Source organism: Felis catus, chromosome A1 (assembly GCF_018350175.1).
Source record: "Felis catus isolate Fca126 chromosome A1, F.catus_Fca126_mat1.0, whole genome shotgun sequence".
Lineage (NCBI taxonomy): Eukaryota > Metazoa > Chordata > Mammalia > Carnivora > Felidae > Felis > Felis catus.
The window spans coordinates 87,952,821-87,975,290 of record NC_058368.1 but is presented as its reverse complement, the minus strand read 5'-3'; the positions used below and the strand labels follow the sequence as shown (position 1 = coordinate 87,975,290).

At 42.6% G+C, this 22,470-nt stretch overlaps 1 protein-coding gene across 49 annotated transcripts in view; it reads left to right on the top strand.

Moving 5' to 3' along the window:
• OBSCN (obscurin, cytoskeletal calmodulin and titin-interacting RhoGEF) overlaps positions 1–22,470 on the top strand; it is a 161,408-nt gene that overhangs the window by 41,400 nt on the left and 97,538 nt on the right. For 46 of the 49 annotated variants that reach the window (XM_045056644.1, XM_045056651.1, XM_045056697.1 and 43 more), the window contains 4 exons: positions 11,626–11,901; positions 15,676–15,951; positions 19,344–19,619; positions 21,483–21,758. In XM_045056644.1, the coding sequence (XP_044912579.1) occupies positions 11,626–11,901; positions 15,676–15,951; positions 19,344–19,619; positions 21,483–21,758 (1,104 nt within the window). The remainder of the gene's footprint in view (positions 1–11,625; positions 11,902–15,675; positions 15,952–19,343; positions 19,620–21,482; positions 21,759–22,470) is intronic. The other 3 variants (XM_045056694.1, XM_045056643.1, XM_045056708.1) reach the window with 3 other exon arrangements.

Here is a 22,470-nt window from a genome sequence, read left to right as displayed (position 1 = left end):
GGCCACACAATCATGCTTGGAATTGAGATATCAAGAGTGAACCTTAGATTATCACACTTGAGGTGTCTGGGACACTCTTCCTTCTTTTTCACTGATAGAGAAGCTCGCTGTTACCTGTGTGTGACAAAATGTAGGTTCATGTTTTGTGACAGTATCTGCTGTGCAAAGGGAAGGAAGAATGGGTGATTTTTAGATACTCACCTGTGACATTTAGGATTATTGTTTTCAAGCAAACCTCACTTTGCCCTTCTCTCCAGGTTGGAGATACACTCTCAGTGTCAGATTTACCCTTCTGGTTGCATTTGTAAACTTAGAAATGGGAAGGAGCAGGTAACTCCTGGCACTCAGTGTGCTTTGTCACTGAGGTGTTCCCACAGTAGCAGCCTGACCAGGAAAGCAGCATTTATTTTGTAGCATTTTCCTAATGTTTTGTGTGTATCTGCATCTACTGGACTGGTACATAAAGTGTAAAAAATCAAAAATTTTTTCCTTTGTTAAGAGAACCTTGGGGCGCTTGGATGGCTCAGTGGGTTAAGCGTCCAACTTTGGCTCAGGTCATGATCTCGCAGTTCCTGAGTTCCAGCCCATTGTCGGGCTCTGCGCTGATAGCTCGGAGCCTGAGGCTGGCCCAGATTCTGTGTCTCCCTCTCAATCTGCCCCTCCCTGTTCACACTCTGTCTCTCTCTGTCTCTGTCTCTCTCTCAAAAATAAATAAACATTAAAAAAAGAGAGAATCTTGATACCAAATAGGGGTGGGCTCCATCCTACTCTGACTCCTAGTTGCCAGAACATAACAGTTCAGAATTTTATCAGCATATAATGATCCATGGGTGGGGGTAGGCACCCCAAATCCCATTTAGGTGTCTGTGAAATCTTATTTTAAGACAATATGACAAAAATATTTTATGGTAATAAATTTGAAAAGTTGTGACAATTTGGCTAATTCCTAGTAAATTGTGAGAATGGACACAAAAAGATACAGAAATCTCAAATAGTTTTATGACTTTTAAATAAGTAGAACCAATAATACAAAATCTTTGAAGTCAAGTAGTTCTCTGGTAAACTATGTTCAATATTCTTTAAAATGGTTATTCTATGCTTGAGGAAATAATTGTTCTGGGGAATATAAAAACAAGATATATTTCATAACTCATTTTAGGTAGTGTGAGAAATAAGCCCACCAACTCAATCAAAGGAGGGGCACAGAGACTTGGAGCACAGTGAAACAAGGCTTTGAGCGATGTTCTTGCAAGAGCAGTGTCTGATGGATAGGCACACTCAGGGCAGTTACAGCAGACAATTTACCTCCTAGCACGCAAGTCCCTCCTGTGTTTCCTCATTGGCTGAGCACTGCAGGGATTACAGTCTTACCCAGACATTGCTTGTGCCCATGGAAGGCAAAAAATAGTCTGATTGGAACAACTGTACATTCCCTAAGGTGACGCAGAGACTTTCAGCCCCTCCTCCCTTTGTTCTTTGGCACGTGTTCATTGCAAAGCTTACCAAACGGAGAGGAGAAGAGCCAGGAAGTGAAGAGTCTAAGGGTTTGGGACTCCACTGTGTGTGGGGGGTACATACATATTTCCAATAAGTTGTAAATCTATTGTTAACTAGACACAATGGCTTTTATTTGGTATTCAAAAATGAATCATCTCCCTTACTTCTCACAATCCCACCTCTTCTTTTCTAAGTTGATTCCATTTTCATTTATATTTCCTTCATTTTTGAGATCTTACTCAAACATGTTTAGTAGGTGTTGGCTCTCCTCCTCATAGTAAGGTTTATTTTTCAATAATAATAGGTCATTTTGGGCATAAGCACAAACATTTGTTCATTAATAGCAATGAGTCTTTGGACTCATTGTCCAAAGAGTTTAGAATCAAAGCAACCATTCCTTTCCATTTACTAAAGCATACTTCTAACCAGTCACTAAACAAGTCACTACTCCCTGAGTTTTATGCTAGTTCATTGGCTAGAGTTGGTAGTTCCTGCAAAGCTTTGGTGATGGTGCCGTCTGCAGCAATGTTGGGGAGAAAGGTACAGCACTGGTCTCCTAACATAACACAAAAGAAAGACTCCCTCTTTCTCTGCTAGCATCATGTCTAAGGCTATCCTATTTTCCCATGCCATTCGAGTGGTAGCATCTAACTTACTGGCTACTCCTTGGAGTGCAGCCCTAGTGAAATTGATAGACCTTTGCTGATTTTAGCAGATGTGATTAATCCAGTCCACATTCTTATCAATGGTAAACCACCAGAAAAGTGAGGACTGAAATCCAGCAGCTATCTGATTCCTGTCCTTAAGTTCATTGGAGAAACCCCTGTAGGACTCCTATTGCACCAATGTACACATTGGAATAAAAATATCACTGTAAAGCCCTCTGGTTTCTGTGGTGAATGTCACTGTCTTTATCGGTTTGATGGAATGCCAAAGTGAATGAAATGGCCATTTGGACTAATGCACAAGTTCCACTCCAATTGGACAGAAACTGGTTAAGTAGGCTCCTCTTCCCAAAGTATCACCAAACATCTGCTCGTGGGATGTTCAAGTTAGAATAGTTGTGGCTCTGTTCACCAGTGGCATTTAGGATGTGCATGTGGGTCAGCCAATATCCCACAGGTTTGTTGAATTGTTTCCCTACTCTTGAGAGACAGGAGGAGTGATTCCTTGTCCCTATGAAGGAAGAGGGGATGGCCCTTGGGTCTGACATTTGTAGTGCATGAAAGAGCAATGACAGGATCTTGCAGGTCTCATTTCCCCAAACATCCGTGACTGATGGAGAGCTATCATGCAACTCATTCCTGCAGGGTCTGTATCCCATCCAGAGGGAAATGGAACAATTTGCCCCTGTGGCCTTTCTGCACCACAAACATAACAATTGCTTTTGTTAAACATCTGCACAGAGAAGTAAACACATTACACCCACGCATTAACATCTCCGTATCCAGTCTAGATCTTAAGGGTTTGTGTCAGGTCTTTGATTTCAACTTTGCTTATCTTCTTTGGATCATTAGTGGGAGAAATTAAATACCCCCTTGGATCTGTGGTTGGTTGAGGCATACTACAGATGAGGTTATCAACTGACTTAAGGGACAGTAGTCCCTTAAGTTCTTAAATTCTTGTAACATCTACTCCTAATCCATATGTTCCAGGTGCTGCCCTTGGGTCCTGATCTGCAGTGAGGGGGCTGTTAATGGTTAGAAGCATGGGGTCTCACTTTAAGTTCTGGCAATTTTTCAGTGGGATACCCTTAGATGGATGTATTTTAACTGTTAAAGTGTCCATGGGTTTGGCCGTCCATTCCTGAATCTGAGTAGTCTACGATGCCAAGTCCCAACTCCCAAACAAGGTTTGAGGTCCAGATGACTGTAAAGATCAAAGGTATCAATACAAAGATATTTATCTGCCTGTGATAGCCACCTCTGTTTTTCTAAATTCCCACATGATAGGATGAGGCAGGCATCAAATTTCAAAGTTTGAGGGGATTCAGTTCTAGTTACATTAATTAGTAAGCTAATGGGATAGGCTTGAGGCACTTCCTTTTTGGAATTTTCTCATCCTCTGGTGGTTGCCTACCCAAGCCATAGTATTCCCCAGTTGCAAGGCCAGACTCTAACCTTTATTGTACACTCGGAACTTCCTTTCTTAAGGGTAACTTTAAGGGGTCCTTGATTGTCTTATATACCTCCCATCGTCCCTTCACCTTACTGTCTAGAGTCCGCGTTACCGGCCCCTTGACCTGAGTGTAATGAGTCCATCCCCTTTCAGCAGTCACTACAACAGTTTCAGTGGTTACAAGGACTTCATAGGGGCCTTGCCAGCTAGGTTGGAGTATTTTCCTCTTTCCAACATTTGATTAATGCCTGATCCCCCAGTTGAAAGTGATGGGCTGTGAAGTGGCAGGGTCTGTGTGAGAGCCCTTTTACCCTAAGGGAAGATAGAACAGAGGATGTGGCCAGTACATATCTCTGAGGAACTGACCTTTAGTTTCCAGCGTGGGTAAGTCCAAGTCCAATGCCCTCCCTAAATAAAGTAGCCTATCAAGAAGCTCATAGGCAGACAACCCTGCTAGGAAGTTAAGCAAACCTATTGTGGCCTTGGAAACTTCGGCTCACTTTCCCTTGAAATCAGGAATTCATCTACATATTGAAAGAGTTGAGTGTCTGGCGGGGGGGGGGACATTTTTATTATAGATTCCATATTTGACTAAACAAATTGGAGGCCTCAGTAAAGCCCTGTGGCAATACTGTCCAGTGGTATTGTTGCTTTCTCCTGCTTACAGGATTCTCCCATTCAAAGGCAAAGAGATCTCTGCTCTCTGGGTCTAGTGGACATGCCCAAAAGTCATCCTTCAAATCTACTACACTAAACCATTTATGCCCATAAGGAAGTTTACTGAGGGGGGTATAGGGATTAGGGACTGTAGGGTGTTGGGTCCAAACTATCTGGTTTACTGCTCCCAGGTCTTGCACCAACTGGTAGGACCCATCTGGATTTCATACTGGGAGTTCCAGAGTATTGTATGGGTAAATACAGGGTTCTAGCAACCCATCCTTGATAAGACCCGTGGTCACTGGCTGGAGTCTTTTTGTTCCTTCTATTGGAATAAGAGACTGCTTCCTGAACACTGTTTCACCTGGTTGTTTTAAGCAAATCTTCACTGGGAGAATTTGAAGCCCTCCTCTGTTTCTCTCTTTGACCCATATCTCTGGATGTATCTTACTTTCTTCTTCCTCTATGAGGTAAGCTATGAGAACTTTAATTTGGCTCCTCTCTATCCCTATATCCAAACCCAGCTGTATAGTGAGGTCTCTGCCTAGGGGGTCGACTCCTGCTTCAGGAACGAACAGGAAAGACACCTCTGTTTCCTCAGTCTCAGTTCTTACAGTCATGGTTTCATATATACAAACCTGAAATTTTTCTCCTTTTATTCCTGAAACCAAAAGTTTTTGTGGTGAGAATTTTGTCCCCTGTGGCTTAAATATTAGGGAGGAATGGGCAGCTTCGGTGTCAAACAAGAAGATTGTATTTTCTCCCTTGGGCCCCACCTTTGAATGTATCAAGGACTGCTGCTGGAGTCTAGCAAGGGGGAACCCCTGACCCCCTTTATCTTCTTCTTCCAGAGCCATAAGGGGGTCAGTTCCTCTTCCTTCTTCCATAGAGGACACTCCCTTTTAAAGTGGCCAGGCCGTCTGCATTTATAACATTTCCTTTCTTCTCCTTCTCGCATTCCTCTCGTTTTACTTTGTTCCCTATGATCCCTCATTTTCCCCCTGGGGGATCTCTATTTCCTCCTTCCCTTTCAACCATCTTCTCCACAGTAGTCACCATAATTTTTGCTTTCTGTTGTTGCTTCTTTTCATCCCTCTTTACAAATACCTTTTGTGCCTCCCTGCGCAATTCCTCTATCCACCTTCTATAACTTTCTGGCAATATCAGGCCAACTTCTGGAGACAAAATTAACCTTCAGGAGACCCTGCCCCACTGGGTACTCTGGATAAAGGCCTGAATATTTCCTCATTTGATCCTTAAGCCTCTGTAAGCAAGCAGTTGGGGTTTCCTCTTTCTCTTTCTGTATCTCAAAAGCCTTAAGGGGCACCTGGGTGGCTCAGTTGGTTAAGCATCTGACTTCAGCTCAGGTCACAATCTCATGGTTTCTGGGTTTGAGCTCTGCATTGGGCTCTGTGCTGACAGCTCAGAGCCTGGAGCCTGCTTCGGATTCTGTGTCTCCCTCTCTCTCTGACCCTCCCAGCTTGCACTCTTTCTCTCAAAAATAAATAAAACATACATATATATTTACAATTCCTTGATGATACTCTGAGATCTTAGAGCTGATCCCCTGATCCCTCTGATGATTGGTTTTCTTAATTTCTGCTTCCTCCTAACTCTGTGCCCAAGATCATCATTGTCCCAACCAGGATCTAGGTTAGGAAACTTCTGTTCCGCTGGCTGAAGTCCTGGCCAGGTGGGTGCTCTCTCCACCAAACAGACATTACACCTCTTCTGATTATTCCTCTTTGCTCTCCGGTAAATAGGATATTCATGATAGACATCAGCCTAGCCCAGGAATAAATATTAGGTCCGCAAAACTAATCAACCTGATCTACCAAACCTAGTGGATCTTCCAACAGTGGTTTCATTTCCTTCTTGAAATTCCTCACCTCAGTACTGGTGGTGGTGGGCATTGACAAAACCAATATCTCCTTGTCCCTTTTAAAAGGACCTTCTTTAATGGAAATAACTTAGGGCTCCAGCAATCTATCCTTGATAAGATCTGTGATCACTGGCTGGAGACTTTTTTTTTTCCTTCTATTGGAATAGGAAACTACTTCCTGCAAACTATTTCACCCAGTTGTTTTAAGGAAATCTTTTTTTGGGGGAATGAAGAGCTCCCAGAGGGAAGAAGGAAGTTCTCTATGTGCTTTTTACATTTTTTCAGTTCCCTCCTGAGGTTTGTATACAAACCAGTAAGGCATAAGGTTCCTCCTGTCCACCCAAATTCTCTGTTTTGTTCCCTCCTACCCCCTCCTGTGGGTTGACCTGGGGATTATAAGGAGGAGGAGTACAAGAGAGGGCGTCCCAAGGCTTCTCCTTTAGAGATTCCTAGTACTTTCCTTTTTTGTGTTAAGAGGAAACATAGAAGAGTTCTTGGTAGACAGCAGAGAGCATATTCCTTCACCTACAGTGTACTGGAACTTTGTCATTCACATAAAGGACTAGAACCTGGCAGACCCAGTCTTTCTTTGAGACAAACTGAGGCCAAAAAACAGAGGGCCCTTTAACTGGGTCTCTTGTCCAAACAAAGCAGCAGAATTTGATCATTTTATGTTTGTCCTTGTTCCCTGTATAAGGAGCATCCTCCCAGTACTGTAACATTCGCCCCAGTGGACTATCTGGGGGAAGCTGAAGAGACCCCACCTATTTCTGGGTCTCTTTCCTTACCCCTAGGCCTAGAATTTTTGTTCCCCATCCTTGAAAAGGCTGGTTCCTGCTCCTGAGCTTCCCTGGGGTGCTCGATCCCCCCATTAATGGAGGTTTCCTGCACTCTCCAGAACCCACTTTGTCTCCAGCCATTTCCCTCATAGGAGAATGGGACTGCAGATCTAGACTCTGCATTGTCTTCATATCTAGGGTATGTCTCAGTCATACACACTCAGCTTCTAAGGATTTCCTGTCCCAAGGCAGTACTTGTAGTCAAATTTTCCTACCTTGGTCTGGGTGATGAGGTTTTGGGATGATGGTAAGGGTTCATGGGGTCTGGAGCTGAAGACCAAGAAAGAATTCTTGAATACATCTTTGGTGCAAAAAGTTGATTTTATTAAAGTACGGGGACAGGACCCACGGGCAGGAAGAACTGCACCGGGGTCATGACGGGGTAACTCATTCTATACCCTCAGGCTGGGAAGGGGTCAGGGATAGAGTAAGTCTCTAAGGAATTTTGGAGGCAAGGTTTCCAGGACCTTGAAAGGCTAGCTGTTGTTAGGAAAATGCCATTTATTACCATTTAGTAAAACCTCAGCATGAGACCCTTCAGATGTACATTGGGGGCCATAAGCTTGGAGCATGATTGCCAGCATGTATCTTGGGGCATTTGAGATAAAGGAAATAGACTTACAGGATCCTTGAGGTTGGGGATAATGTTCAGCCAAGATTCTCTTTTGCTCCCAACAAAGTGTCATCATTGAGGCAGCTGAGCTCCTAGAGGAAGGTCACTTTGCCTGTGTCAAGGACTTGTCAACGGGCTGTAGGCAGGAAGGGAATTTCATTTTTCATTTGCTGTAGTTTCCCCACATCATGGGGGCCAGCACTTAAACCCCTTTCCTTTGTTCTTGGGCAGCCAAGAGTGTCCGAGCAATATCACACATTCCACCTGGGGGTGGGTGGGTGCTAGCTTATACTTTGCCGTTAGCCTGCTTTATGCTCCCTCATCACATGCACAGAGTTATGGGTCACCGCGGTGCTGTCTTTTACCCTTTCCCCAGCATCACTTCTTTCTCCAAAGATAAAAAGTCTTCAGCTCCACAGATACCACAGAGGCCAGGAGCCCTCCCATGGAAAGGCCGCCCTAACTGGGGTGAGCCAGTTAAGTCCTCACCCACAGGAGGACTTGGACCCTGCAGGTTGATGTGAATCCTGGGACCTCTCACATTTGTTCACCTTCTCTCTTTGTTCTTTGGTGCAAGCTCTTTGCAAATCCCATGAAAATAAGTCCCTGAAACAGAGACAGGAAGAAGAACCAGGAAGTAAAGTTTGGGACTCCATTGTTGGGAGGGGGTCGAACATATTTTCTCTAGATTGTAAACCTAATGTCAAATGGACAGCACAGCTTTTATTTGAATCATCATGATGAAAACGAATCATCTCCCTTACTTCTCACAATAGCAAATGTAACAGTGGTACCAAAATCTTACAAGAAAAGTAGGAAGAATTAAATTACAGACCAACCTATTGGGGATATCAAAAACCAAAATCATAAATGAAATATTAGCAAAATTAATTCAACAATATAGCAAGAGAGTACCACACGGTGATGGAAGTCATTGTCCAGGATTGCAAATTTGGTTGAATGTTAGATCAATGTAAAGCCTGACATTAAGAAACTAAGTGAAAAATGGTGTGATTATCTCAACACAGAATAAAAGTGTTTGGTTAAATTTTTATGTCATAAATTCAGAAAATGTGTTTGATAAAATTCAGCATCAGTCATGCCATAAAATTCTTAACACGCTGTATGACAGTGCTCTTTCTTGGTTCAGAAAGTGAAGTTACAGAACACATGAGGAATTTATAGGAGACACTGAAAGCTTCGATTTGGGGACCATACAAGCAGGCCACTGGGCCACTGTAATTACTGAGCAGTGTAAGGAGGAAAATAAAATAGATTCCATAAAGATGGAAGATACAGTGATAGAATGTACACTGATGATGTGATTTCCAATTCAAAAAATCCTAAATATAAATTACTAGGCCAAATAAGATTCTTGAGGAAGATTACCATGCAAAAAAACATGCAAGAAACACTTTGAAATCGAAACCTTACAGTTATAATAGCATCAAAAATGTTGTGTTTCTAATTCCAACTCTGATAAAAGGTTCTAGGAAGCTCTGTGGGGGGAAATTATTAAACATTTTTGAGACAGCCAAGAGATATAAATAGATGGGTAGAAATCCGGGAAAAATCAAATATTTTCATTAATCAAAATCTAAACAAAAATTGAGGTGAGGGTTGAAAAATAATAAGTGGATTCCAAAGGCAAAGTATAGCTGATACACTTTTCTCTTGAGGAGAATCCAAGTGTGAGCATTTGCTATACCAGATGTCGAGAATTATCATAAAGCGATAGTATGTAAGACAACGGGATCTCAATGCAGGAATAGTTGCCAGATCAAGGAACAAAATAATAAAACACAAACATATTCTTGCATAAATGGACTCCTGTCACCCCCAGTTTTGGTTCTACTGCAATGTATAGCTACCCTATGACCCAGCAATAGCACTGCTAGGAATTTACCCAAAGGATACAGGAGTGCTGATGCATAGGGGCACTTGTACCCCAATGTTTATAGCAGCACTTTCAACAATAGCCAAATTATGGAAAGAGCCTAAATGTCCATCAACTGATGAATGGATAAAGAAATTGTGGTTTATATACACAATGGAATACTAAGTGGCAATGAGAAAAAATGAAATATGGCCTTTTGTAACAACGTGGATCAAACTGGAAAGTGTTACGCTAAGTGAAATAAGTCATACAGAGAAAGACAGATACCATATGTTTTCACTCTTATGTGGATCCTGAGAAACTTAACAGAACCGTGGGGGAGGGGAAGGAAAAAAAAAGTTAGAGAGGGAGGGAGCCAAACCATAAGAGTCTCTTAAAAACTGAGAATAAACTGAGGGTTGATGTGGGGTGGGAGGGAGGAGAGGGTGGGTGATGGGTATTGAGGAGGGCACCTGTTGGGATGAGCACTGGGTGTTGTATGGAAACCAATTTGACAATAAATTTCATATTAAAAAAAGAGAAAAAAATGAAAAGAAAAAAAGAAATAAAAAGAAGTAGAGAAGTTTGTTGTTTTCATAAACGGCATTTGAATCATTTAATGCATGGAAAAAATTAAATTCTGGGAATTTACACAACACACAAAAGTCAACTACTGGTGGGTTAGAGACCTCAGTATAAAAGCTAAAACCATAAAACCCGTAGAGGACAACACCCTTGTTTAAAGATTTAGGTAAGGAAAGTTTCTTCAACAGAATGCAGATGCCCCAAATGCAGTGGGACAAAATAGACATATTTGCCTACATTAAAACTAAAAATTTCACCCATCAGAAGACTCCATGAGAGAGTGAAAAGTAGTCACAGCATTCGGAAAACACCTATAAAATACATAGTTGTCATTCTCTAACATTTAAATATGTAAGGAGTGCTTTACAATGATAGAGAGAAGAATATACTGTTGGTATATGAGCAATGACTTGAACAGAGTCACCACACAGGAGCAAATAGTAATGGTAAGACCAGTAATCTTGGGGAAGGTACTCAGCCTCACTGGTCTTCAGACAATGGCAAAGACAATCATGAGGAAGTACAAGGACTCCCACCAGAGAGCCAGTAGTCAACAATACTAAGGAAGGAGCACTGAGTCTCAGCAACTTTGAAGATGACAGGTGAAAGCATTCCCTTCAAACCATAAGGAAAAAGCTGATGTCTTCTAGGAAGGTTGAGGGACACATCTCTTATGGCCCCACAGAGTCCATGTGCATGGGTAGATTTCCCACAGTCCTCACCTGGGAAGGCCATGTGGAAAAGTGACAGGATGTATGATAGAATGTATGGTCCCACCTGGAGCATCCCAGGGGGGGCATGGATAGAATGTATGGTCCCACCTGGAACAGCCCAGGAGGAGCAGGGATAGAATGTATGGTTCCCACCTGGAACAGCCCAGGAGAAGCAGGGATAGAATGTACAGTCCCACCTTGAGCAGCCCAGGAGGGGCACAGATAGAATGTATGGTCCCACCTGGAACAGACGAGGTGGAACAGGGATAGAATGTATGGCCCCACCTGGAACAGCCCAGGAGGAGCAGGGATAGAATGTATGGTCCCACCTGTAACAGCCCAGGAGGAGCAGTTACAGAATGTGTGGTTCCACCTGGAACAGCCCAGGAGGAACAAGGGTAGAATGTATGGTCCCACCTGGAACAGCCCAGGAGGAGCAGGGATAGAATGTATGGTTCCCACCTGGAACTACCCAGTTGGAGCAGTGATAGAATGTATGGTCCTACCTGGAGCAGTTCAGGAGAGCAAGGATAGAATGTATGCTCCCCACCTGGAACAGCCCAGGAGAGCAGGGATAGAATGTATGGTCCCCACTTAGGACAGACAGGGTGGAGCAGGGATAGAATATATGGTCCCCAACTGGAACAACCAGGAAAGTGGTAGAGTGTGTAAATAAATTGTGTTAGTTGTTGCTGAAAAGGTGCTGAGGCTTCTTGGCCCATACCTGATGCAGGGATTGGAGAGAATTCCAGTCCCCCTGCCTCTCTGTTTAGACCTTCTTTCCCAGACCTGCATTCTTCACATGGATTGTATCTTTGACCCCATGTATCCCTCCCTCTCTCCAGAGCCTGCAGCTGTGTTTGCCAAGGAGCAGCCAGCACACAGTGAGGTGCAGGCCAAGGCAGGGGCCAGCGCCATGCTAAGCTGCGAGGTGGCCCAGGCCCAGACGGAGGTGACGTGGTACAAGGACAGGAAGAAGCTGAGTGCGAGCTCCAGAATGCACGTGGAGGCCAAGGGCTGCAGCAGGCGGCTGGTGGTGCAGCAGGCAGGGAAGGCGGATGCTGGGGAGTACAGCTGTGAGGCCGGGGGCCAGAAGGTGTCCTTCCACCTGGACATCACAGGTCAGTTCTTTCAGAGTACAAAATTAGCCTCTTTTATGAGGTGAGCTTGGAACAGATTTATACCCAAGACAGACTCTCGTGCTCTTTCAGTTAGACTTTTCCATTGACATCACCCATTCACCACCTCCATTTCCACATCTCAGGTGGGACCATGGGAGGATGGCTGGAGGGAGTGCACAGGAAGGAGACAGGTCATTCTCATACACCATGGGTTGTGTTTCCACGTAATAGTGCTGGTCACATGTTCCCAGCACCTGCTCAGAACCCACTGGTGGACCTTGGTATCCAGAAGTCTGAATCTCCCTGATGCATGGGATTGAGGTAGACCAGATATGTCTCCACTAGAGTTGTTCTGAACATCACAAATGTTGTCTTCCAACACACATGAGAGTTTCTGGTGGTGCAGATGTTTGATTTCACTGAACCAGGATAATGGTAAATTTGGGGCACACAATCATCCTTGGAGTTTTCCCAGGACTGTGCTTTGAGTGTCCACAGCTATAGGTGTTTTGGGAGACTTCCCTGTTTTCACAGGGATCTACGAGTTCTCTCTGCACCCATATGTAGCCAAATCTAGATCTGTATTTTATTGCAATGGCCGTGAAGCTTTCAAAGAGAGCAATTACAAATCAATCAATTCCTAAGGAATTATATTGAAACTGGCACAAGAAAAAATGGACAACTTGTACAATCCTAGCACTTAAAATAAATGGATGATTATATAATTTTCTCACAGAATAATGTCTAAGACCAGTGGCTCTACTGTCAAATTCTACCAAATATTCTGGAGAGAAATTACTCCATATTCATAGGATTCTTAGAGTGTTGAAAAGAGATGTAGTCATCAACTCCTTTTACATAGGTAGCATATCAATACCAAAATGTGACAAGGTAAATATGAAGAATTTTCACAGGCCACCTCTCGTTGATGTGAAAGTAATATCTTCCATAAAATATTATCCAACTGAATTCTGCATTTTATCAAGGGGACAATACACTAGGACAATAGTCATATTCTGGGAATGCAAGGCTGGTTCAACACCAGAAACATTAGAAAATCAACACAAAGCTTGATATTAACAAAATCAAAGAAACAATGGTGTGATTTCCCCAATAAATGAAGAGTAAAACTCTGGATAAAATAAAGCATCAGAAACACAGGCAGAATATTCCATAATATTTGGCATCAATTCCTGCCACAAAATTCTCATAAGCTTTAAATAGAAGGTTTTGTCCTTAATGTAATAACTGGTGGTATTGAAAAGGCTAGCTGACATCACACTTCATGTCAAACTTTGAAAGCTTTGCCTTTGAGATGGGACCAAGACAGGGAAGCTGAATGTCCTCACTTTTATGCAACGTTCACAGCACACCATGGAGGAAAATAAAAGTAAATATATGAAAGTTGGAAAAATGAAAACTGAAACTAACAGAAGATATGATTATCAATGTGGAAAATCCCAAACAGTTTCTATTTTTTAAGTTAAATTAAAACAAGTATTATTGTAACCCTACAAGGGTATTTAAGAATATATATCAAAATAAAAAAGAAATCAGAGCATCGCTAAGTTTGAGTAGTTTGGGTATAAAGTAACAAATTTAGGGGCACCTGGGTGACTCAGTCTGTTGAGTGTCCAACTTCAGCTTAGGCCATGATCTCATGGTTTGGGAGTTTGAGTACCACATTGGGCTCGCTGCTATCAGCATAGAGCCTGCTTCGGATTCTCTGTCCCCTCTCTCTTTGCCCTTCACCCACTCATGCCCTTTCTCTCTCTCTCTCTCCACAATAATAATAATAATAAAGTAAAAAATTTAGTAAACATTGTAATTATAGTTATTGTGTCTACTTTTCAAGGTATTTATATTGTTCAAAAGTTTTAGTCACATTAAAATTTTAATTGTAATTTGCACTTTCTATGAGATTTTAACTAATTGCATTTGTAATAAATTGTATTTTATTTATTTTTAATTTTTTTTTTTTTGCCTATTCTGGAAATCTCATATGTAGCGTTTTACTTTTTTTAAAATGTGAAATTTATTGTCAAATTGGTTTCCATACAACACCCAGTGCTCACCCCAAAAGGTGCCCTCCTCAATGCCCATCACCCACCCACTTTCCCCTCCTGCCCACCCCCCATCAACCCTGTTTGTTCTCAGTTTTTAAAAAATTTTTTTTTAACGTTTATTTATTTTTGAGACAGAGAGAGACAGAGCATGAATGGGGGAGGGTCAGAGAGAGAGGGAGACACAGAATCCGAAACAGGCTCCAGGCTCTGAGCAGTCAGCACAGAGCCCGACGCGGGGCTTGAACTCACGGACCAGGAGATCATGACCTGAGCTGAAGTCGGACGCTTAACCGACTGAGCCACCCAGGCGCCCCGCCCCTATTCTCAGTTTTTAAGAGTCTTAAAAACCATTACTTTTTGGACACCAAAGAGCGTGAAGTGAGATTAGGACATACAAAAATCAATATATAGGAAACATTTATCTATCTATACACCAGACACCAAAAGCTGGAAGGTGACATTTTAAAGGGGTTACAACAGCATCAGAAAAATCCTGTTATCAATTTCAGGTCTAAGAAAGGATTTTCAGATGCTTTGTGGGAAAAAAAAGTATTCAACTTTATTGAGAGACAGAAAAAGATCTAAATCATGGATGGAAATTGATGAAAGACCCAGAGGCAGTCAGTCCTCATCAAAACCCAAATAATAGCTCTTATGTGAGTGAGAGTATTGACAAGTGAGTTGTAAAGCCAGAGAGAGGAAATCCACTTTTGACAAAACCATTAAAACCAAAACCAAAAGAAATCACCAAAGCAATAACGTTGACTTTCTTGGCTTTTGATAAAACGACAGCAATTCAAACAATCGGGGCTTTAAATAGAGACTGAGAAACTTCTCAGGGAAACAGGAAGTGAGTCCAGAAACAGCTTTGTATAAAACCCAAGTCCCTTCTCTCTCTCTCTTTTTTAAATCACTCTAGAGCTCTCAGTGTGACTGTAGTAAAGGGTTGGTCTTTCACAAATGGTGCTAAGATCATTAAACATATGGAAAACTGAAATGAAGTTGGATGTCTATTTCTTGCCGTGCAAGAAACTGAGCTGCATGTGAGTTAGAGACCTCGGTGAGAAATGTGGTTCAAGCTCTTACCAACAATGTCAGTCATTCATGACCTCAGCATAAGGAAAGCTTCCTGAGACAGAATGAAATGCACAAAACACAAAGGAGAAAGTAATATATCTGCCTATAACAAAACTCTTGCTTAACATTTTTTTTTTCACAAAACAGTATGAAGGGGTGGAAATGCCAGTCACAAGATGGGGAGGGTATATAAATACACATAACCACAAACACTGACATTTACTTAAACAAAGAGCTCCCAAATGAATATGAGTAAGAGACAGTGCTGTTGTAAATGGGGCAAAACACTTGAGCAATGACACCACAGAAGATCAAATTATAACTACCAAAAACTTCAGAAAGGGTGCTGTACTTTGTGAGTCATCAAGTCAATGCAAAAGACAGCCACAGGAAAACACAGATGGAGCAGTGATAGAAAGTATACTTCCACCTGAACAGCCAGAAAAGTGGTAGAGTAAATATTTGTGTTAGTTTTTGCTGAGAGGGTGGTGGGGCTTCTTGGCCACATACCTGATGCAGAGATCAGAGTGAGTTCCATTCCCCATGCATCCCTGTTTAGACCTTCTTTCCCAGACCTGCATTCTTCACATGGATGGTATCTTTGACACCATGCATCCCTCCCTGTCCCCAGAGCCTGCAGTCATGTTTGCCAAGGAGCAGCCAGCACACAGTGAGGTGCAGGCCAAGGCGGGGACCAGTGCCACACTGAGCTGCGAGGTGGCCCAGGCCCAGACAGAGGTGACGTGGTACAAGGACGGGAAGAAGCTGAGTGCCAGCTCCAGAATGCGTGTGGAGGCCAAGGGCTGCAGCAGGCGGCTGGTGGTGCAGCAGGCAGGGAAGGCCGACGCCGGGGAGTACAGCTGTGAGGCCGGGGGCCAGAAGGTGTCCTTCCACCTGGACATCACAGGTCAGTTCTTTCAGAGTACAAAATTAGCCTCTTTTATGAGGTGAGCTTGGAACAGATTTATACCCAAGACAGACTCTCGTGCTCTTTCAGTTAGACTTTTCCATTGACATCACCCATTCACTACCTCCATTTTCACATCCCAGGTGGGACCATGGGAGGATGGCTGGAGGGAGTGCACAGGAAGGAGACAGGTCATTCTCATACACCATGGGTTGTGTTTCCACGTAATAGTGCTGGTCACATGTTCCCAGCACCTGCTCAGAACCTACTGGTGGACATTGGAATTCAAGAATCTGGATCTCCCTGATGCATGGGGCTGATGTAGACCAGATGTCTTTCCAGGAGAGTCGTTCTGAAGGTCACAAATATCTTCCTCCAAATCACATGAGTGTTCTTGATGGTGGAAATGTTTGATTTCATGGAACCAGGGGAAGGGAAAATTGGGGCCACCGTCATATTTGGAGTTTTCCCAGGACTGTGCTTTGAGTCACAGTTTTTGGTGTTTTGGGACACACTTCCCTGTTTTCACAGGGATGTAGAAGTTTTCTCTGCACCTATATGTAGCCAAATCTAGATCTGTGTTGTATTGCAATGTCTGTGCAGTTTACAAAGAGAGCAGACACTTACAAATCAATCATTTCCTAGGGAATTATATTGAAACTTACACAAGAAAAATTGGACAAGTTGCACAGTCCTAAGACTTAAGATAAATGGAGGATCATAAGTAATCTTAGAGAATAATGTCTAAGCCCAGTGCCTCTTAAATTGTATAAAATGTTCTGGAAAGAAATTATCTCATGTTTATAGGATTCTTATAGAGTTTTGAAAAGAGACACACACATCAATTTATTTTACATATATAGCATATCAATATCAAAATATGACAAGATAAATATGAAGAATTTTCACAGGCCACCTCTTGTTGATGTCAAGGCAGTACCTTCAAGAAAATATTATCCAACTGAATTCTGCAATTTATCAAGAGAACAACACACTAGGACAACAGTCATATTCCAGGAATGCAAGTCTGGTTCAACACCAGAAACATTAGAAAATCAACAAGTAGCGATCATTAAGAATGAAATCTTGCCATTTGCAACAATGTGGATGGAACTAGAGAGTACTATGCTAAGTGAAATTAGTCAGAGAAAGACAAATATCGTGACTCACTCATATGTGGAATTTAAGATACAAAACTGATGAACATAAGGGAAGGGAAACAAAAACAATATAAAACAAGGAGGGAGGCAAACCATAAGAGACTCTTAAATACAGAGAACAAACTGAGGGTTGCTAGAAGGGTGTTAGATGGGGGAATGAGCTAAAGGCAAGGGCTTTAAGGAGGACACGTGTTTGGATAAGCACTGAGGGTTATATATAGGGGATGAATCACTGGATTCCATTCCTGAAATCATTATTGCACTATATGTTAGCTAACTTGGATGTAAATTTAAAAAAATAATTAATAAAAAACTAACAGAAAAATCAACAATAGCTTGATATTAACAAAATAAAAGTAAAAGCAATGTGATTTCCCCAATAAATGATAAATAAAAGCACTAGATAAAATATAACATCAGAAATCCAGGGAGAATATTCCATAATATTTGGCATCAATTACTACCAAAAAATTCTTCACAAACTTTAAGTAGAACATTTTGCCTTTAATGTAATAATTGGTGGTATTGAATACCTGACATCAAATTTCACATGAAAACTTGAAAACTTTGCCTTTGAGATGGGACCAAGACAGGGAAACTGAGTGGCCTTACTTTTATGCAATACTCACAGCACACCATGGAGGAAAATAAAAGTAAAGACATGAAAGCTGGAAAAGTGAAAACTGAAACTAACAGAAGATAATGGTTATCAATGTGGAAAATCCCAAACAGTTACATTTTGGATGGGAAAGAGAGTAAGATTAGGATATACAAAAATCACTACAGGAAACACTCTGTATCTATACACCAGACACCAGAAGCTGGAAAGTGACATTTTAAAGGGGTTAACATAGCATCAGAAAAATCCTGTTACCAATTCCAAGTCTAAGAAAGGATCTTGAGGTGCTTTGTGGGCAAAAACTATTCAACTTTATTGAGAGACAATAAGATCTAAATCATGGATGGAAATTGATGGAACACCCCGAAGTGTTCAATCCTCTTCAACACCCAAATAATAGCTCTTCTGTGAGTAAGAGTATTGACAAGTATATTGCAAAGCCAGAGAGAGGAAGGCCACTTTGAAAAATACAAAACAAAACAAAACAAAACAAAAAACAAAAAAATCCTCCCAAACAATGATATTTAGTTTACTTGATATCAAGACTTTTGATAAAACTACAGCAATTCAGGCAATTGGGTCTTCATGTAGGGACTGAGAAACAGCCCAAGAGAACAGAAAAGTGAATCCAGAAACAGGTCTGTCTAAAACCTGAGTCTCTTCTGCTTTTTGTTTTTTAGTTTGGTTTTCACCGTGGTGCTAAGTGTAACTGTAGTGGAGGGTCAGTCTTTCACAAATGGGAAGACTATTAACCATATGGAAAACGGAATTGAAGATGGATGTCTATTTCTTCCCATGCAAAATCTCAGCTCAATGTGGGTTAGAGACCTCAGTGAGAAATGTGGTTCAAGCTCTTATCAAACAATGTGAGTCATTAATGACTTCAGCATGAAGTTGTCCTTAAAAAGAACAAGTGCACAAAATAAAAAGGACAAAATAATATATCTGTCCATAAGAAAGCTCTTAACATTTTGTCACTAGAAACATGAAGGTGTGGAAAGGCAAATCACAAGATGGGGAGGGTATATAAACACACATAACCACAAACACTCTGGCATTTACTTAAATAAAGAGCTCCCAAGTGAATATATGAGTAAGAGACAGTGCTGTTGAAAATAGGGCAAAACACTTGAGCAATGACACCACAGAAGAGCAAATATTAAGGTCCAAAAACTTCAGAAAATTTACTGCGCTTTGTGAGTCATCAAGTCAATGAACGAGACAGCCACAGGAAGGCACAGGTGGAACAGTGATAGAATGTATGGTCTCTACCTGGAAGAGCCCGCAGAGAACAGTGATAGAATGTATGGTCCTCACCCAGAACATCGCTGATGAGCAGTGATAGAATTTTTGGTTTCCACTGGGGACAGCCCAGGCAGAGCAGTGATAGAATGTATTGTCCCCAATTGGAACAACTAGGAAAGCAGTAGAGTGTGTAAATAAATTTTGTTAGTTGTTGCTGAGAAGGTGGTGGGGCTTCTTGGCCACACACCTGATCCAGGGATTGGAGAGAGTTCCAGTCCCCCTGCCTCCCTGTTTAGACCTTCTTTCCCAGACCTGCATTCTTCACATGGATGGTATCTTTGACTCCAAGCATCCCTCCCTGTCCTCAGAACCTACAGTGGTGTTTGCCAAGGAGCAGCCTGCACGCAGTGAGGTGCAGGCCAAGGCAGGGGCCAGCGCCACGCTGAGCTGTGAGGTGGCCCAGGACAAGACAGAGGTGACATGGTACAAGGACGGGAAGAAGCTGAGTGCGAGCTCCAAAGTGCACATGGAGGCCAAGGGCTGCAGCAGGAGGCTGGTGGTGCAGCAGGCGGGGAAGGCGGATGCTGGGGAGTACAGCTGTGAGGCCGGGGGCCAGAAGGTGTCCTTCTGCCTGGATGTCACAGGTCAGTTCTTAGAAAATGCAAAATTAGCCTTTTCGTGAGGTGAAGGTGGAACAGGTTTATCCCCAAGACAGACTCTCGTGCTCTTTCAGTTAGACTTTTCCCTTGACATCACCCATTCACCACCTCCATTTCCATATCCCAGGTGGGGCCATGGGAACATGGCTGGAAGGAGTGCACAGGAGGGAGACAGGTCATTCTCATATGCCAGAGGTTGTGTTTCCACGTAATAGTGCTGGTCACATGTTCCCAGTACCTGCTCAGAACCCATTGGTGGACGTTGGAGTCCAGGACTCTGGATCTCCCTGATGCTTGGGGCTGAAGTAAACCAGATGTCTCTCCCCTGGAGTCATTCTGAGAGGTCATTGTATCTTCACCAAACACACCTATGGGTTCCTGCTAGCAAGAGATATTGGCTTCACTGAGTCAGGGGAAGGGGAAATGTGGGCCACACAGTCATACTTGGAATTATCTTGAGACTGTGCCTTGGGTTTTCAAAGTCTTATGTGTTCTGGGATACTTCCCTCCTTTCACAGAGGTGTAGGAGTTCTCTCTGCACCCATACGTAGCCAAATCTAGATCCATATTTTGTTGCCATGTCTGTGTTGATTACACAGAGAGCAGAGGACTGGTGTGTATGTGCCCCAACAAACACCTGTGATACTTGGAATTTCCTATCAAAGCATATCTTATTTTTACTTTGTCATAAGTTGGTGTTTTGCCTCTGAATTCTGTTTGTAGTTAGACCTATACATTTGCCAATGGAATGCTGAGTAGCATATTGTCTACCAGCATGCCCTGCTAAGAATGAGGTCACAGGAGCAGCCACTGAAAGTAATTTAGCATTTATTTCACAGCATTTCCTAATGATTAGTGTGCATCTGTGCTTCCCTGGCTAATCAATAGAGATGTCTGAGAACTGACTTTATTTTCCTTTCATATAATTCAGATATGTACAGTTACATGTGGCTCCTGGATGCCTTCACATAACATGTTGGCATTACATTGGGGGTTAATGGTTTGTGAGTGTTTACAAATGTTTAAAACCCTATGTGTGTATTTGTGATGTGATTATCTGAGAATATGATATAACATTATGCAAGTAAATTTGGAAAGTTTTGACCAACTGATCAAGAAAGCTATATCAAAACTCATGGAAGAACACATAGACAATTTGAGTAGTCCTATAACCTTATAAATTATTGGAACCATAATAAACAATCTTGTCACACAATACTGGATAACCCTAGTGGCTCTACTATCAAATTGTACCAAATATTCTGGCTGTAGGAACATTCCTGCACTGCAGGGAGGATGTTCTTAGGCAGTCATGTGGTAAAGTCATGTGGTTTGCATCATCTATAAATGTTGAGGTGTGCAGGCATAATGACCCCACAGATCCCACGTGCACAAGAGTCTCTTACAGAATTCCCCCTCCCCCCCCACCACCACAATACCTCAAGCAGAGTTGTGGTAGAATGTAGTCCCCACCTGGAACAGCCCACATGGTGAAGTGGGGTAGAATGTACAGATAAATAGTGTTACTTGTCGTTAGGAAGGCAGTGGGGCTTCTCCAAGTCACACAGTTGTTGCAGAGCTAAAAATTGTGGTTTATATACACAATGGAGTACTACATGGCAATTAGAAAGAATGAAATATGGCCCTTTGTAGCAACATGGATGGAACTGGAGAGTGTTATGCTAAGTGAAATAAGCCATACAGAGAAAGACAGATACCATATGGTTTCACTCTTACATGGAGCCTAGAGACTTTCAATTCTCCTGCCTCTCCATTCAGTCTTTTCTCACTGCTGCCTTCCTGATTTGGACAGTATCTTTGACCCTGTGCATCCCTCCCTGTCCTCAGAACCTACAGTGGTGTTTGCCAAGGAGCAGTCTGCACGCAGTGAGGTGCAGGTCAAGGCAGGGGCCAGCGCCACACTGAGCTGCGAGGTGGCCCAGGACAAGACAGAGGTGACATGGTACAAGGATGGGAAGAAGCTGAGTGTGAGCTCCAAAGTGCACATGGAGGCCAAGGGCTGTAGCAGGAGGCTGGTGGTGCAACAGGCGGGGAAGGCGGATGCTGGGGAGTACAGCTGTGAGGCCGGGGGCCAGAAGGTGTCCTTCCACCTGGATGTCACAGGTCAGTTCCTTTTGATACTAACAGTCTTGTTTGGACATAATGGAGGAATTGCATTACAGATCCCATAGGCTCTGATGTTCCTTCCCTTACTCTTCATCTTTTCCCCTCTGCCATCCTGTTGCCTCCTATTTTCATAGCCAAGGTTAGACTGACAGAAGTTTAATGAGAAGGGTGCTCAGGGAGTGAGAGGGGCCATTTTTGTGTCTTTGAGCAGTTCTCTCAGTCATGCATCTGAGCACCTGCACAGGGCCCTCCTGAAGTTCCTCAGTGCCCAGGACTATGGCTGTTCTTCATGTTTGGGTTCTGAAGTAGACTAGGCATCTCACACCTTGGTTATGTGCCTGTGCTTTCCTGGGCTCCCTAGATGCCCCCTTCAGTGCTGTAAGGAGTTCTTACTAGTGAGAGACATTTCAGTTCCTTTAAACCAGAGTAGGGGAAATTTTGATGATACAATCATACTTGGAATGATCTTAACTAAACTTTGGATTATTAATGTTTTGTTTGTTTTAATGTATTATTTTGCACATGAATATATGTTATCTGTGCACCTGTATGTAGCAAAATCTAGACCGCTGTTTTCTTGTAGTTCCTGTGCAAAGTAAACAGAACTAGAGGGTTGATAGATTTGTGCCTGAGACATGCACATGTAAGTTCTGGAGTTCTTTTTCTAAAGCACATCTTGTTTCCTTGTGTCTTCAGTAAGGCCATTCTG